The sequence below is a fragment of the Brassica oleracea genome, chromosome C1 (genome assembly GCF_000695525.1).
Source record: "Brassica oleracea var. oleracea cultivar TO1000 chromosome C1, BOL, whole genome shotgun sequence".
Classification (NCBI taxonomy): Eukaryota; Viridiplantae; Streptophyta; class Magnoliopsida; order Brassicales; family Brassicaceae; genus Brassica; species Brassica oleracea.
In genome coordinates, this window is record NC_027748.1 from 36249615 (window position 1) to 36264474 (window position 14860).

The 14860-nt window shown below is 35.7% G+C and overlaps 1 protein-coding gene across 1 annotated transcript; it reads right to left on the reverse strand.

The window, feature by feature from the left end:
• Positions 1 to 235: 235 nt before the first annotated feature.
• Positions 236 to 7343, reverse strand: LOC106316098 (E3 ubiquitin-protein ligase UPL6). Its single transcript, XM_013753968.1, has 26 exons — positions 6966 to 7343; positions 6595 to 6692; positions 6386 to 6513; positions 5892 to 6003; positions 5562 to 5742; positions 5248 to 5430; positions 4875 to 5057; positions 4688 to 4769; positions 4442 to 4560; positions 4039 to 4334; positions 3813 to 3909; positions 3502 to 3642; positions 3319 to 3402; positions 3135 to 3221; positions 2811 to 2951; positions 2589 to 2714; positions 2367 to 2465; positions 2088 to 2155; positions 1924 to 1990; positions 1603 to 1773; positions 1414 to 1503; positions 1207 to 1287; positions 1039 to 1112; positions 860 to 931; positions 695 to 784; positions 236 to 573 (listed from the first exon to the last, which is right to left on the reverse strand). Exons 1-26 carry the CDS (start codon positions 7122 to 7124, stop codon positions 507 to 509), a joined length of 3096 nt encoding a protein of 1031 aa, XP_013609422.1. The 5' UTR covers positions 7125 to 7343; the 3' UTR covers positions 236 to 506.
• Positions 7344 to 14860: the final 7517 nt, after the last annotated feature.

The following is a 14860-nucleotide window of genomic DNA, read 5'->3' on the forward strand; positions in this document are numbered from 1 at the left end:
GGACAGTTTGAATTTCTCAGATTAAATATCAAGTAGTTTGGATAATTTGTGATATTTCAGATATAAATATCAAGATGATTCATCCTTTTAAGACAATTTAATTTACAAATAAAATTTTATGATGTTTAGTTTTTTCAGAACTTAAAATAATTAATATTTTAAGTATATAAACTATGTTTTAAAATTTTGAGTACCACTTTCGCTTTTTTTATTTCAGAGATATAGTGTCCACTCAAATATTTACAAAATTTGTTTCGTTTTCAATTGTTTTTTTTTTTGAAATCTTGATGACTTGGTTCGCTTATTCTCCGGCCAAAATGTTCCGTTTTCTTTCCTTTGTATTATGAGTTGCACTCAAGATATATTTACCAACATCCTACAATATTAACAAAAACAAAGAAGACAAAGCATGCTTTCAATTCTTTTCTTCTAGGTAGGTCTTCTATCAAGCACCCTCCTCTTGTCTTCAATCTTTTTCTCCGAGTGATAAAACTCACAAAAGCTATTCAGCTCAGATCAAAGCCTGCTTCTGCGCTTATGGCGTACATCAATTTGGTCTCAAGTTGCTCTTTACTGCATCATTCGACAAAAAAAAAAAAAGATGTTCAATTTTCTTTCTCCAGAGTGATTTATTCGAGACAAATGATGAAGTGCAAAAACCAAAGGAGATGATGTGTTATGAGAGAGGACAAACCTTTGATAGGGTGGGAGCTTAAGAAGGTTCATACAAGTGGCTGATGTCGGTAGTCTATCAACTGCTTCATTACTCACGCTACCACCAGCCCTGAAACACACATGATTTATCTTTTATACATTGTGTCACTTCCCAAAGCACTATGTTGAATCTGTGTAAGGTTACCTCTGTATACAGAATGCAGGTTCCAAGTACTTGAAACCGAGCAGTGGTCCTCTTGAACAACCCGTTACAAATCTGAAATTAAGGATGTCAGATGTTAGTTACCCTCTCAGTTCCGTTCAAGAACACACACAAAAGACTCCTATGGAGACTGAGTAAAAAAGTGTCATAACTTGACTTACTTCAAGAACTTCTTCTGGTTTTCGGTTGAGAAGCTTTTCATTACTTCCCAGAACATATCAATCACATAATGTCCCTGTCAATAACACAACAACGATGCAATCATATAACAATGTTTCAAACACACAATGGGATATGGTATTTTGGATGACAAGGAAAGAATTACTCACAGCGTTGTAGCCTCCAGAATAATTGGTGTTCTCTCGCAAGTCGTCAATATCCAAACTATCAGCTGAACCAGATATGAGAACCTGTAAACCAAACCCCACAAACGGTAAGAGACCTATCTCTTCATGCTCTTTGAGGAAACAATTAACAAAGCTGGCATAATAACATATTTTATTTTTAACCATCTAAAGCATAGGATCAATGGGCACCTGGAGCTCATGTTCATTAAACATGTCTATCCATTCCCTCGGAATGAGTTGCTGAAACCCCCTCAAGAAATGAGAACTCTGCTGACGTATCTACAATATAAAAATGGATTGCATCAAAAGCTATTGATTTTACAGGGTGCACTGAAGTATGATGCTAAGATAAACGAGAGGAAAGTGGTTCCCGGGTACCTGAAAGTTTAACCGATGATTGGAAACCAGATGAATGAAAGTTATAACATTCTTATTTGTGACTCGCATGTCTTTGCCCCCTGGAAGTAGCTCTTCCTCTGTTCTCTCTCCATACTCATTGTTCAGAATAACAAAGTAAAGCTCCAAGTCTGATATATCACCCTTATAACGCTGCAAGTTTCATAATATAACTGTATTACATAAAATTGGTGGACAGAGCTCAAAAGAACATCCAGAAAACAACCAGGAACATGACTATGCATATAGCTATTTCTCGGTTCCACGAAGCAACGGGAAAACAGAATGTCGAGAAAAACCAACCTTCAGAAATATAAGATGCCGATACAACTCAGGATCCAGAGAGGGCAGATCGTTCAAATAGTTGTACCTAGCCAACGAAAAAGTAGAAGCTTTAGAGTATTCACAAGGTCTAGGCGGGATTAACAAAAAAAAATGAACTGACAGGAAGTTGAGGTTTATAGTACTTTTGTTTCAATTTGCTGACGAAAAAAGTTGCAAATGGTATATCAACTAGAATCCCTTCAAACATAGCCTGCAACAAGATACAATACATTTAGTGAGTCTTATATAACAGATGGAAATCAACTTTAATAAAGAAAAAAAAGCCAAATAAAACAAATATATATGAAAGCATCAAGACAATTATACCCCAACTGTGCTATTTGCATGATGAATACATGGCGAGAAGAACTAGTAAAAGAAAGATTGGTGACTTATACGACTTTCATACTCAAATATCCTACTTTTGCGAGAAGACTGCCGAGAAAATGAAAGAAGTGGAGATGCTGTCCATGTATCATTCCTGATCCAGGATTAGGATAAAGCATGTGATCAGCGGTTTCCTGAAAGAAAGCATGTTGGAGATTTATAAAGAATTATAGATAGACTACATGCAAAAATGATGAAGTGTGGTAAATTATGAAATCCACAAAAACTTGAGTGAGCAGAGCTATAGACATACGGACCTTAAACAACCCATATTGCACATCAAAGGCTGCTAGGGTAATTTTCTCCATAAAGTCTTTGAAAATGCCACCACCATCAATACCGGCTTCCTCAACTCCGAGTTCATTGACAAATGTCACACGAATCTAAAGCGACACAGGAAAGAAAATTTGCATTTTGCATTTTGCATTCTGAACAAGCAATTGCTTGAAGACAAGTATCTGGCAAGAGAGAGAATTTACTGGTCCTCGGAGATCATCCTCTGACAATGCACTCATTTGATTGTAAGCATCATCCAAGATGTGATCTCTTCGTATTCTAAACCGATTTCCAGCAAACATTTCTTCAGATCCATGACTCTGCCTCGCCGTTGCTAATTGTGTCTACAAATGATGTTCAGCCAATAAATGCAGCCGCAGCAAAGTAATCAGCGACAAATACAAACATTTTTTCTCCCATTTAAAGAGATTACTCACGCATGTATACGCTAATTAGCACACCTAGGTTCCTCAAATCCAACAAATGACAATCCATCACCAGATATACATGCCCTAACAACCACTCACTGTGAATATTTTGACTCTGCTTGTAAACGGAATCAGGAAAGGAGCCTGCATCAGTATGTAGCTGGCTCTTGTACCTTCCACTATAGCCTGGAGAAAGGGTTTTCAATGATAGGGGACAATTAAGACCAAATCATTCAAGTTAACTAAGACCAAACAGCTAACAAAATCTAAGTGAAGTAGTCACCTGAGTGATAAAATATTCACGGACTGTATCAGCTTGAAAGTCGGTCGAGGAAGTGAATTGTTGCCGGTTGTTCCAATCTTGAAACTGCCGAAAGATTTCATCAGCAAAGAGAATAAAATGAGCAATTACCTTCGCCAAGTTATGCTGACTTACAGCCAATATATCTGTGAAGAGAAAACTGACCTGTGAAAGTAACTCGGCGACTACAACCCCAACCCTGTTCTGAATTAAGTCAACACGGTTCTTCTTTGAGAGGTCGTTGGAGACAGATTTCCCAGAGTTATGTTGCGTAAGTGGATTCACCCACAGTAACTGCCATAAAGCCTGGAATAAACGCGCATACACAAAAAGAAGTGGAAAATTAAATGCATGGTATATTAGATGCTATTAAATGCATGTCTTAAATTTTTTGTCGCGTGTCTTTCATATCTCCTAAAACTCATAGCATCAAAGTTACACGATTTACTTGATGAACCCGTCAAAGAAAAACTTACTTGCTTGAGAATGATGATGAGCAACCTGATATCTTGTAGCGATAGTGGCTTTCCTCGTTCGTAAAATTCCTCATTATCGACAATCGTAAGCATATGCCTGATCAGTGACAACAATGTTAAAACAGATTTAAGTATTAAACCACTTCACTTCAATTGATAGTCATACGAGAGATTGACTTTCACGTAATACTAAAGAAAATTTGACATTAAATCAAGCAAACCTTACTTATAAACAGGACAAAACACAACCAGAGGTAATAGCCAACCCGGGGAATCCGCTGGAAGATAAGCTAGGACACTAGGCATGGATGACCACTTCTGGTTCTCATGGCATCGCTTCATATAATTCCACAACACAGCTACAAGCTCGGTTCTATAAGCCATAACTGTCATTATTCGCTCAAGAGGGAGAATGTTGAATGCCGCATACAGAAAAGAACTGCCTGTGCCAATAGCTAGTGCTTCTTTATCTTCGTCATATGACTGCGTAACACCCGAAACTTGATGGAACAAAATATTTGTCTGCATAGTTGGCAATAAAATAAGTTATGTTAAAATTAAAGCGTCACTTGGTCCAAAGGAAGAATAGCACTCTATGTGGTTTCATATGACAGGGAATGTGTACATACTAACTGCAGAAGAAAACGTGAGTCTATAGCATTGGTAGTTATCTGCTGCTCCAAAGTCCTATTCAAGACTAATTCTTGTACATCGTCAATCAACATATCATCATCCTCTTCAGAAGAGCCTGAACCACGAAAAAGTACATTTCCATTTCAGAATAAGATCAAATTCATGAAGAACTACTACGAGCAGAATCGAAAAGGAACTTAAGAATAGCAAACAATGCCATGTAAAAGAATAAAATGTCATACTATGTCTGCTTTCTCTTTCTGATGACTTAATAGGAGGAAGTGTCTCCAATAAGAAAGTTGCAACTGATGCAATGTCAATTGCCTGGTCAAGATAAAGAACGAAGACAAAACAGCATTAGACTCAAACAGATGTGGGAGCAAATTGTGTTTAAAAACAAATAAACTGCACTAAGAAGTATGAACCTACCATGTCCAATGAACATTCAGGCTGTGACAAGACCACGTTTGCAATTTCCAATGTATTACCAAGAAGACAAGCATAACCAGGAAATTCTGTGTTTGTATCTATTGGGAGAACATGGGTATCCTTTTGGATACATAAAGCCATCTGGTGAACGTAGTGTTGACTTAGACTTGGGTTAGCAAAGACCTGGACCATGAAATTATGAGTTTGCCAAAGTTTGAATGAATAGATGCTGGCAGGTGGATAATATTTAGCTCAGTGTTAAACATAAACTTGGGGGAAAAAAAAAAGCTGTCATTTTAGCCTACATGATACTGAATTTGCTATGTTTAGTGTCTGTATATCCGTGACTAAAAACATGAGTTGAGGAACTAACCACTTTCAAGTTTGGGAAGAGCTGCCATATAAAGGGTATGGTAAGGATCATAGATGAGAAACTCCAACGTGGATCAACAACAGGGCAGCAACATGGCTCACGGCCAACGTGTGGTACTACCAGAAACAATACACTTTCTAGCGAAAGGATGCTGCCGTTCATAGTCGGACTTCTTGAGCCTTCCTGCAAAAAACAATGATTTGTTTCAAAGGAGAGGTTGCCAACTAAGTAACATCAATCCGAAAATGTGCCGTAAATTAGAAGAACTAGGTGGTGGTGGTGGTGGATAATCATGGGGAGCTATTGGAAATTACCTTAGCCGTAGTCACAATTTCTCGGACCAGTTTGAATATGTTTCTTTTCTGTAGATAGCTAACTATTTTGCAAACCCAAGGCAGCTTAGGATCTAGCAACAACGACATCGCATCCATCAAGATAGCTGTTGAAATGGTAGCTTCTTCGGGAGTAACTAAGAGCTGATCCCTTAAACGTTCCCTGCTTAAATCATAAGGATGCAGAACTAAAAATTCAATAACAGAACTGAAAAGCCATGAGATAAACAACAGTTGATCACAGTCTGATACCAGAAGGGCTATTTCTTGGATATGCTATACAAATGAGAGAGAGCCAAAACAAAAACTTACCTATTCTGATGTATAGCCTCGATGCAGGTAAATGCAAGTTTCTTTACTCTAAAATCCACCGTATTATGCTCAGTAGAGTAGTCCAAGCCAGAGAAAAAGCTTAGAATGTCACCTGTAAAACGATGAGAAGTTCTAACACCATTAAGCAAGAACCCACACATGAATGAGAAGAAACTAGAGAAAAGATTGTTTTTAAGGGAAAAAAAATAATATAATGTAAATCTGCGAAGATGTAAACAGCAAACGGGAGAATTTTATTTAGGGTAAGGGGACATTCCTCACACAACGTTCTAATTTAACGGCTCATAATATACACATGGTAAAGAAGAGTAAAAAAAGCCATTAATAACTAATAAAGAAAAAAACGAAGACTCAGGCTATGCTTCCTCTTACACAAGAGTTGCCTAGAGATTTAAAAGCAAACTGATCAACCCCAAGAACGAACTGACCAACAGGTATCAACAAAAGAAACATGAATAGATATTGTAAAATACCACAGCTGTGCGCAAACTGTCGCAGTAGACGACACGTCTCCACAAGCATCACAAAATCTCCCGAGCTTTGCGCCTTGAAGAAAAACAGAAACTGAGGGAGGAAACTAGAAGCTGGCTCAAAGCAATGCCTGAATGAAAAAAAGAAAAGGTACTCAATAGGGTCAAAAGACAAATAAGTAGTAACCACAGAACAATTTTAAGCAAATTACCTATCGACATTCTGGCAATTATCACCATAGGTTTCACAGAAGTCACGCCTCACCTTGAAGCGCTCAATGGCCATTGATCTTCTACCTCTAAAGAATTTCTAAAAAAAAAAACAAAAAAAAAACTAGTCAGCACCTAACCAACAACAAAAGGAGCATGAAACGTTGAAAAAGCTATTAACTTTAGCCAAAACACATGTTGCATCTTCAGCGAGAAGCAAGTAGCAATAGAAATGTATTTAATAAAACTTCAATGCTAATGAAACGTGGATATAAATAAAATTAAGCTCAACATTCATTCATCCAAAGGCATATGTTTGGTTCTACATTGCTTAGTAAGCACACACACAGTCTCTCAATTGAAGAATTTTGACCTGAATTTTGAGGGCGGCGGAGTTGTGCTGCTTCTGCTGGAGACGACGATTACGCTCCATCCTGGTCTGCTCAAGAAGCCTGCGAGCATCTCCCTCCTTGGTGCTCCGGCCACCTAAATCGACACGCTTCCGAGTCGACGGATCGCCGGAGAAAAACATGATTTTGGAGCTAAAACCCTAGAATTAACAGTACACGATTCTTTCCAGTGTACGCTTCGATGGGAGCCGAGGGATGTGATCGGTGGATAGCACCTTGAGATGGTTTCTTTCCAGGTATATCTATATACGATCCCGATTTTGAATGATGGCGTGCAAAGAGGAAAGAATCTAGCTGAGAAATTTTCTGGACGAAGCAAGCCGACTTGCTGAACAAAAAAAAAAAAAACTCTACATGAAGCAGACGGAAGCTTCGTGAGTCATACGACGTCGTTTTCGCATCTTTTGAAATGTAGTATAAAATTTCGGCTGGGCTGGGTTAGGTTAAAGATTGGATTGGGCTGTGTTGGGCTGGGTCGGGTCGGGTCGGAAAATCCTTTATGCTAGAAAATATACTTTTGGCTAGCTGGTTGCTCTTTTTTTTTTCTTTCGGTAAAAATGTTAAGAAAAAGGTGGTTTCACCTCTTTGCCGGGAAACCAAATATTGTAAATAGTTCCTCCCAGCGCAAATTGAACATGAGTGGTGGAAATTACAGTTGCAACTCCTTTACCACTAGACCAACTCGACGTTGTTAGGTGGTTGCTTTTCTTTTTGTGAAGGTTATTTTATTGAAACATGGCTATGAATTTAAGGGATCATAGAGTTCAAAGAAGCAGTTTTAGATAGAGAGATACGCGTGCATTCAGATATTAGCTTTTGAGGATATATGTTAAGAGCTAATCATATTATTAGAGGCAAGAGCTATGACTTTAGACCATGATTAATTCGGGGTTTTTAGAGTGGGGTTCTTAGCGGATCTTAGATTTTTTAGTTAAAAGTTAAGAAACAGTTTCTTAACTTCCGCTAAAAACCTCCTCCTAAGAACCCCGGGTTAATCATGCTCGTAGACTTCATACTAGTTTGAAAGAGATATATGCATATCCACACAAATATTGGCCTTTTAATGTCATTCCTTAGAACTATTTTTTGTTTGACAAGTTTTTTTTACCTTTGAAATATTAGAGGCAAGAGCTATTTTTTGTTTGACAAATTTTTTTTATCGAGTAGAATTTTTTAATTTTTATATTTTGTGTATAATATTTATTATAATTATTATAGTTTTTGCTAACAATATTGAATTTGTGAAATTACATAACTATACACTTATACCATAGCCATTTCACACATTAATTTTAAATTTTATTCCTAACTTTCATAACATAATTTTTTTCTTAATATTGTGACTATTGTCTAATAATATATAATTATTGCTCAAATTATATACTAAACAATGATATTACTGTTTTTCATAGCGAATATCAAATTATAGTTCAAATTTTAGTATAAAAATGTATATTACTATTATCTAATTGGAGATCAATTAGGCAATCAATCTTAATGAAAAAGTATTATTAAAACAATAGCAATTTAAAAGGCCCGTAGTAATCAAACCAAATGTTACAAATTATTAGATTTTATTAATAGTCGAGGCCCAAGACCTAATTTTAAAAGAGTAATTGCATTCTACACACAAGCTTTATGCTTTAATTAACAAAATACCCAAGAGCAGATTTGTGTGGGGGTGAAACCTGCAAGTAGGAGAAGAGAAATGACTAGACTGCCCTTATATTGCATAGAATTGATTTACGTTAGGAATGTTAGAAGCTAGAAGGGGTTTAAAGATAATTGGAGGTTTTCGTAATGATTAGGCTAAGTATAATCCCCCCGTCCCAAGTAAGTGGGACAAGTAATTTCGGCCAATCAGACGCGATTGAAGCTTCCGAGCACCAAATGTGAATGCAGTTTGCATGCAATTGAAGTTAGCTGTATAAGAGAAAGCAATATCCATGAGCTTTATAATTTTACCAAACTCCATGGACAAAGCATTGCTAACATTAGAAGAAGAAAAATACTGCCATGGTTTAAGAAAAGAAAATCCCAACCTTTGTTCACGCCGCGACCAAGATTGTTATTTTCTTTAAGCGGGTCAGTTATATTAGGAGACATCCTTTGAAGGGAGCAACGCAGAAGGTGGTTGCGGAAATACGGGGGTTTCATCTTCATCGGTCAGTTACTTCAATAACAAAAGTGGTTCAAGATTGAAGCTCATCTGATGACGTCAAACACTCCTTGAATTTCATAAGACCATGTTGAGAAGATTAAACATTTGGATGATTTCTTAGTGTATCCGACCGTTGGGGCGTCTTTCATTTGATATGGTCATGAGCATCATAACAGAATTGTAGCTTTCTTCTCCATGACAATTGTTACACAATTTATTAGCCTATGAATCAACCAACTTAATATCTTCTTATCACGTAAGGAATTGTAGCTGGTTATAAAATTTTGTCATGACTAAGATATTCTTTAGATCACAATACAACAAACGATTATATATTACATGAACTGTTACAAGTGGAGTTAACAAACCAAAACGACCAGACCCCTTGCTAACTCCCCTTTTTAACAGTTCTGATAAAAGATTAAACATACTGCTATCATCCAAATTCGGTTACTAAAATGTTTAGCTTTAACAAAACAAACTACCAGGCTAACACACCAAGTAACCGACCAATGAAGATGTAAGCCAGCAACAGACACTTCATTACACCAATAGTTATAAGTGAACTTATCAAACCAAAACAACCAGACACATTGCTAAACTCTCGTTTTAACCGTCCCGAGAAGAGATAAAATATATACTTCTATCGTTCAAGGTCTGTTACTGAATTGTTTAGCCTTCAATCGCATACGAACTGCATTCACATTTGGTGCTCGGAAGTTTCAATCGCGTCTGATTGGCCGAAATTACTTATCCCACATACTTGGAGCGGAGGAATTATACTTTACCTAATCATTACGAAAACCACCAATTATCTTTAAACCCCCTCTAACTTCTAACATACCTAACATAAATCATTTCTATGCAAAATAAGGATAATTTAGTCATTTTTATTTTCCTACTTGCAGGTTTCACCTCACACAAATCTGATCTTGGGTATTTTGCTAATTAGTTGATTCTTTTAGGATATTAGCCTAATTGACTCTTTAAAACATCTTAGATAAAAAAATAACTCATTTACCTTTGCTGTCTTTTTTTTTTGTCGAGACCTTTGGAGTCTCTTTCTAGAAATTTGAAAGTTGGAAAATATCAGAACATTAATGGATCTGGGACTTTATTCTCAGACGCTATATCTATTCTCCGTATCCTGTTCTCAATACTCTTTTGTATTTGCAAACCCTAAACTAACCTTCCATTTATTTATTATATATCATCCATCTCATAAACATTTATATCTTGAATTAAATAAATCAACCACCATCATGACCCACAAACAACCTTAACCAATAAAATTGGAGATGGCCTCACATGTCTTCACTCTCCCACTGTTCCTCGTACGTACAGCTCTTCTTCTTCATTCTCCGTAGGTGATTTTGAAGCTTCTAAAAAAGGTATTTAAAGTTTGTTTTTGATGAATTTTTTAAGAAATATTATTTAAATATAGTGTATATCAAGGGTAATGTTTAAAATATAAGATTTCATGAAAAAATTGAGATTTTAAAGACGATTTTGAATACTGTGTTAATTGATTTTAGGTATATTTTATGTACTTTTATGATTAAATGTTTAAAAAAAATATCATTTAAATGTAGTGTATATGATGGATAATGTTAAAAATGTAAGGTTTCATGAAACTATGTTTATGAGTTTTGGATGGAGATATATATTTAAGTCTGTTTTTGATGATTTTTATTTGTTTAATTTCTTTTAATCTCATTAAGATAGAGTAAATATCTGAACAAATTCGTCTTTAAAAGTTTATTAGTTAGTGGAAAGACAATTTCTGGATATTACAAAGATAACTAGTTTTACTAAGAAAAAATGGTTTTACTGGTACTAGGCCTATGGAAATAACAGTCACAAGATGCGGTGCTTGGAGTGAAGGAAGAGAATCACGGCGTCGGATAGATAAATAAAAGCGTTGATTGGATATGAATCCAAACGTGAGTAGGATGATACAAATCATTAAATTATTGTGGAAACAAAAGAAAAAAAAAAAAAGAAAGAAAACCGGCGGCCGGAACCGCCGGTGGTGCTCGTAAAAGTGAAAAGGTGTGTTTTATATAATCGCTCTGTAAATCGCCTCTAGAGAGAGGTTTAGAATTTTCTTTTTTTTTAAATAGTGTCATAGATGGACGCAATGTTTATATGGATTCAAATTTCATAAATGACAGATTTTTTTAAAAAAATTTTATATTGTTGGTATATACAGCATGAAAACTATTAGAAATATTTTTTTTAAACATAATTAAATACATGTCCATCTCACTATTGTAAATTTTAACTCAAGTATTGCAATTTCTACAAATGTGTTATAAAACTAATGTAAAAGACTATAACACAAAGTTTAATGTTTTGATTGGAGATAACAATTTAAGTATATTACTAAAATGCCAAAGATTAATATTATTTCAATAGCAAATACAATGTCATGATTGGAGTTACCCCTCAAAGCAACGTTTATATTGCTCTGATGTTATTAAAGACATTTTTCTTTCGGGTTTTATTTTAGTGGTGTATACAGTATAAAAACTATTAGAAATATTATTTGTCTACATAATTACGTTCATGACCATCTCACCATTGTAAATTTTCACTAAAGTACTGCAATTTCCACAAACATGTCCTTATTTTTCCTGGTACTTATTGACATCATTTTGAACTTGCTTGTTACAAAATTATAAGCTTCTTAATCAAATAATCGACACTCTTCATAGTAATATGCTAATTTAGATTTGTACTTTTTCTATTGAGATAAAATTATATTTCCAATGAATAAAAAATAAAAACAGAGCATTTTTATATTTATTATTACTAAATGATCAAGTTCACACAATATAAAGTTTATATTATAACCACAAATAGTCATAATATTATAGTTTCACACTTTTTGTGTGTGTATACATTAAGAAAAACCTTTTTTTCCTTCCTCTTGACCAGAATGGTCACTCCATCTGCACATCTTCTCATCCTACGTCCTGTTACCCTTTCATGACAAGTTTCAAGCATCGCTGGTTCCAAAAGTAACATCATGATCAGGGGCGGACACACATTGTAACGTACGGGCCCCCAACTAACTTTTTTATTTTCTTTAACATTTCCTGTAAGAGTATAGAAGTGCCCCCAATCAAAAATCAAAATATAGTGAAAACTTTTTCCGTGCCCCCCATTAAATCTGATTCTGCATCCGCCCCTGATCATGATTTAGAAACCTTGTACAGATTGAAGGCTAACTTTCCACTTATTCTTCAAGTACAAACCTCCCCACTTAAACTCTCATGCACAGACAAGTGCTGCGCTTGAGAATTATCAGTTTACTGAATAAGAAGAATAAATACTTAAGGTATTAGCAATTCTCAAATCAATTCTGGCGAAATGTCATGAACCAATCACTGATGAAACATAATCAAGAAAATAAATACGAAACTCGAGTGAACTGCAATACAAAAACTGGGTTAGAATATCAAAATCAAAGACGAAAGAGCGAGAAGGAAATTTATACGCAGATCGCTCGTCGGCCAAAAAATAAGACACAGTTCACTCCATCTCCTCCCACACACTACTGACGTTTGAAAAAGACATGTTTCCTTCAATTCTAAAGAAACAAATATGCTTTGCTCAGAACCGATCCTTATCAGAAGCGAATGAAGGGGATTGCGTCAACCAATTTATTAAGTATATAACCGGCCACATATTTCACAAAACTTTCAATGGTCTAGCTGTTAGTTGTCCGCTGTAACTATGTGAGGATGGGTTCATTTCTCATTATGTGCAAAAAAATTCAAATTTTTTCAGCCATTTTTTTGTTTTGTTGTAGCCTTTAAAAGTCTAGGACCTTCTCCGACTTTGCTTATACTTTGGTTCACACCTCTAAGCTGAATTATTGTTCTAACTAAACCGTGTGTTTTTCTCAGAAAAAATGAAAACTAAACCGTGTGACACTGTGTATTAAATAAAGGAGGGGCTTCTACATCTATTTGATTATCTTCTGGGTCCAAAACCTTGGGCTGTTTGAACATTTCTTCTGCGTCGGTTTCTCTGCCCTTATTGCAATGGCCACGTCGTTGGGGAAGAGATCACATTTGACAAAAGCGTACACCACCGTCATTACCAGGACGTCTATCACCGTCAGCGTTGCTGCTCCCGACAATAAGACCGACAGTATCAACAAATGAAAGAAAAACTGCAGAGTAACAAAAAAAGAAGAAGAAAAACTGCAGAAACAAAGATATTTGAGAAAGAAGAAAAACAAAATTAAAGAGGGAGAAATTAATCAGACTTAGGAAGATCATAAAAACAAGCCTCTTCGAATTAAGGATATTTTAAAACAAACAAGTGGTTTACAAACAATCATATCGAAACTGGTTATGAGATTCTGGATGAAAGATGGATTGAAGCAAGATATATGGAAGAACGATTCAACACGTCATTGAATTAAATGTCCACCAAAACTATATTTGACGAGAATAGGATGTTGCACAAAAGAAAAAGAAAAGATGTTAAGGACACGAAGAGAGACAAAAAGCGAGTGAGAGAATCTGATGAATGAACTTCAAAAAACCTCAACTGTACAGACTATTCTATTAATAACGTTATAAAAAGAGACGATTCTTGGGGTGTGAAAAGAGACGCCTCTTGCTGATGATGACGGTTCTGCAATCTGTCTGAGCAGCGCCTTCGAGGAGTTGCAACTTTGGTGAACCGAAGACAACGATTGAATAAAATGACGTCGTAGTTTTATCTCAAACAAAATTCTATCCATTAGATTAGATATCAAAAAGAAATACCACCGTTGGATGTTAATTTTTTTTTCCTATAAAAAAAGTGACATCAGCAGGTTAAAAAAAACAGGTTTGCTATTATATATAGATTACTGATATTACTATGTTTACAAGTTCTACTAGTATTACGGGTATTACTATGTTTGTAGATTTGAAAGAACTAGTATTAGTAAGAGAAGACTGTAGGGCGTGAGAATGAAATCTTTGCCTTAATATTGATAATTTTTATGATAATTCCATTTTATTTCAGAAAAAATGCAAAATCCGCATTGCACAATCATTTGTTTTGATTACGGGGGATATTATATGAAGGATGAGGCTGAAATAAAATGGATATCGGGAGATGGTGAAGGAGAAGATGAAATTCACACGATTGTGTTGAAAAAATCAATGGAGGAGGTGACATACACTTGTTTGGTTGAGCGTATTTTCAGAAAGATAAAGGTAGATGAATCTAAGATGGAAGCGAGGATTAGTTACTTCCCAATGGTGTTGAATTCGAACAAGCCATCATATATCTGGAATGATGAAGCCGTGTTTGGATATTTACTGCAAGTAAATCATGAGCAGTGTAGAAGTGTTCTACATGTGGAGTTCATCAATGATATATACAAAACGAATGAAGAAGTGCAACTTTAAGAAGATAATGATGAAACTGATGCCTATGCCGGTCTATCTGATAGAGAGACTACTGATAGAGATGCTACTGATAGAGAGACTACTGATACAGAGGGTGGTGGTGAATATGGTACTGACTAATATGGTACTGAGAAAGATGGTAATGATGGTGTGCGCACATTCTACGAAGACGTTGAGATGCATGAGGATTTAACCGAAAGAGATGAGCATGTGTTTGGAGATACAGAAGTAAGACCATCAGTTGAAGTCACACCTGTTGTTTATAAGACTCGGGATG

Coding starts and splice junctions, on each gene's coding strand:
- LOC106316098 (XM_013753968.1), bottom strand. CDS start 7,124: ATGTTTTTCTCCGGCGATCCGTCGACTCGGAAGCGTGTCGATTTAGGT. Junction 4,561..4,687: donor AGAAAGAGAAAGCAGACATA/GTATGACATTTT, acceptor TTCGTGGTTCAG/GCTCTTCTGAAGAGGATGAT. Junction 2,952..3,134: donor GCAGAGTCAAAATATTCACA/GTGAGTGGTTGT, acceptor CATCATTTGTAG/ACACAATTAGCAACGGCGAG.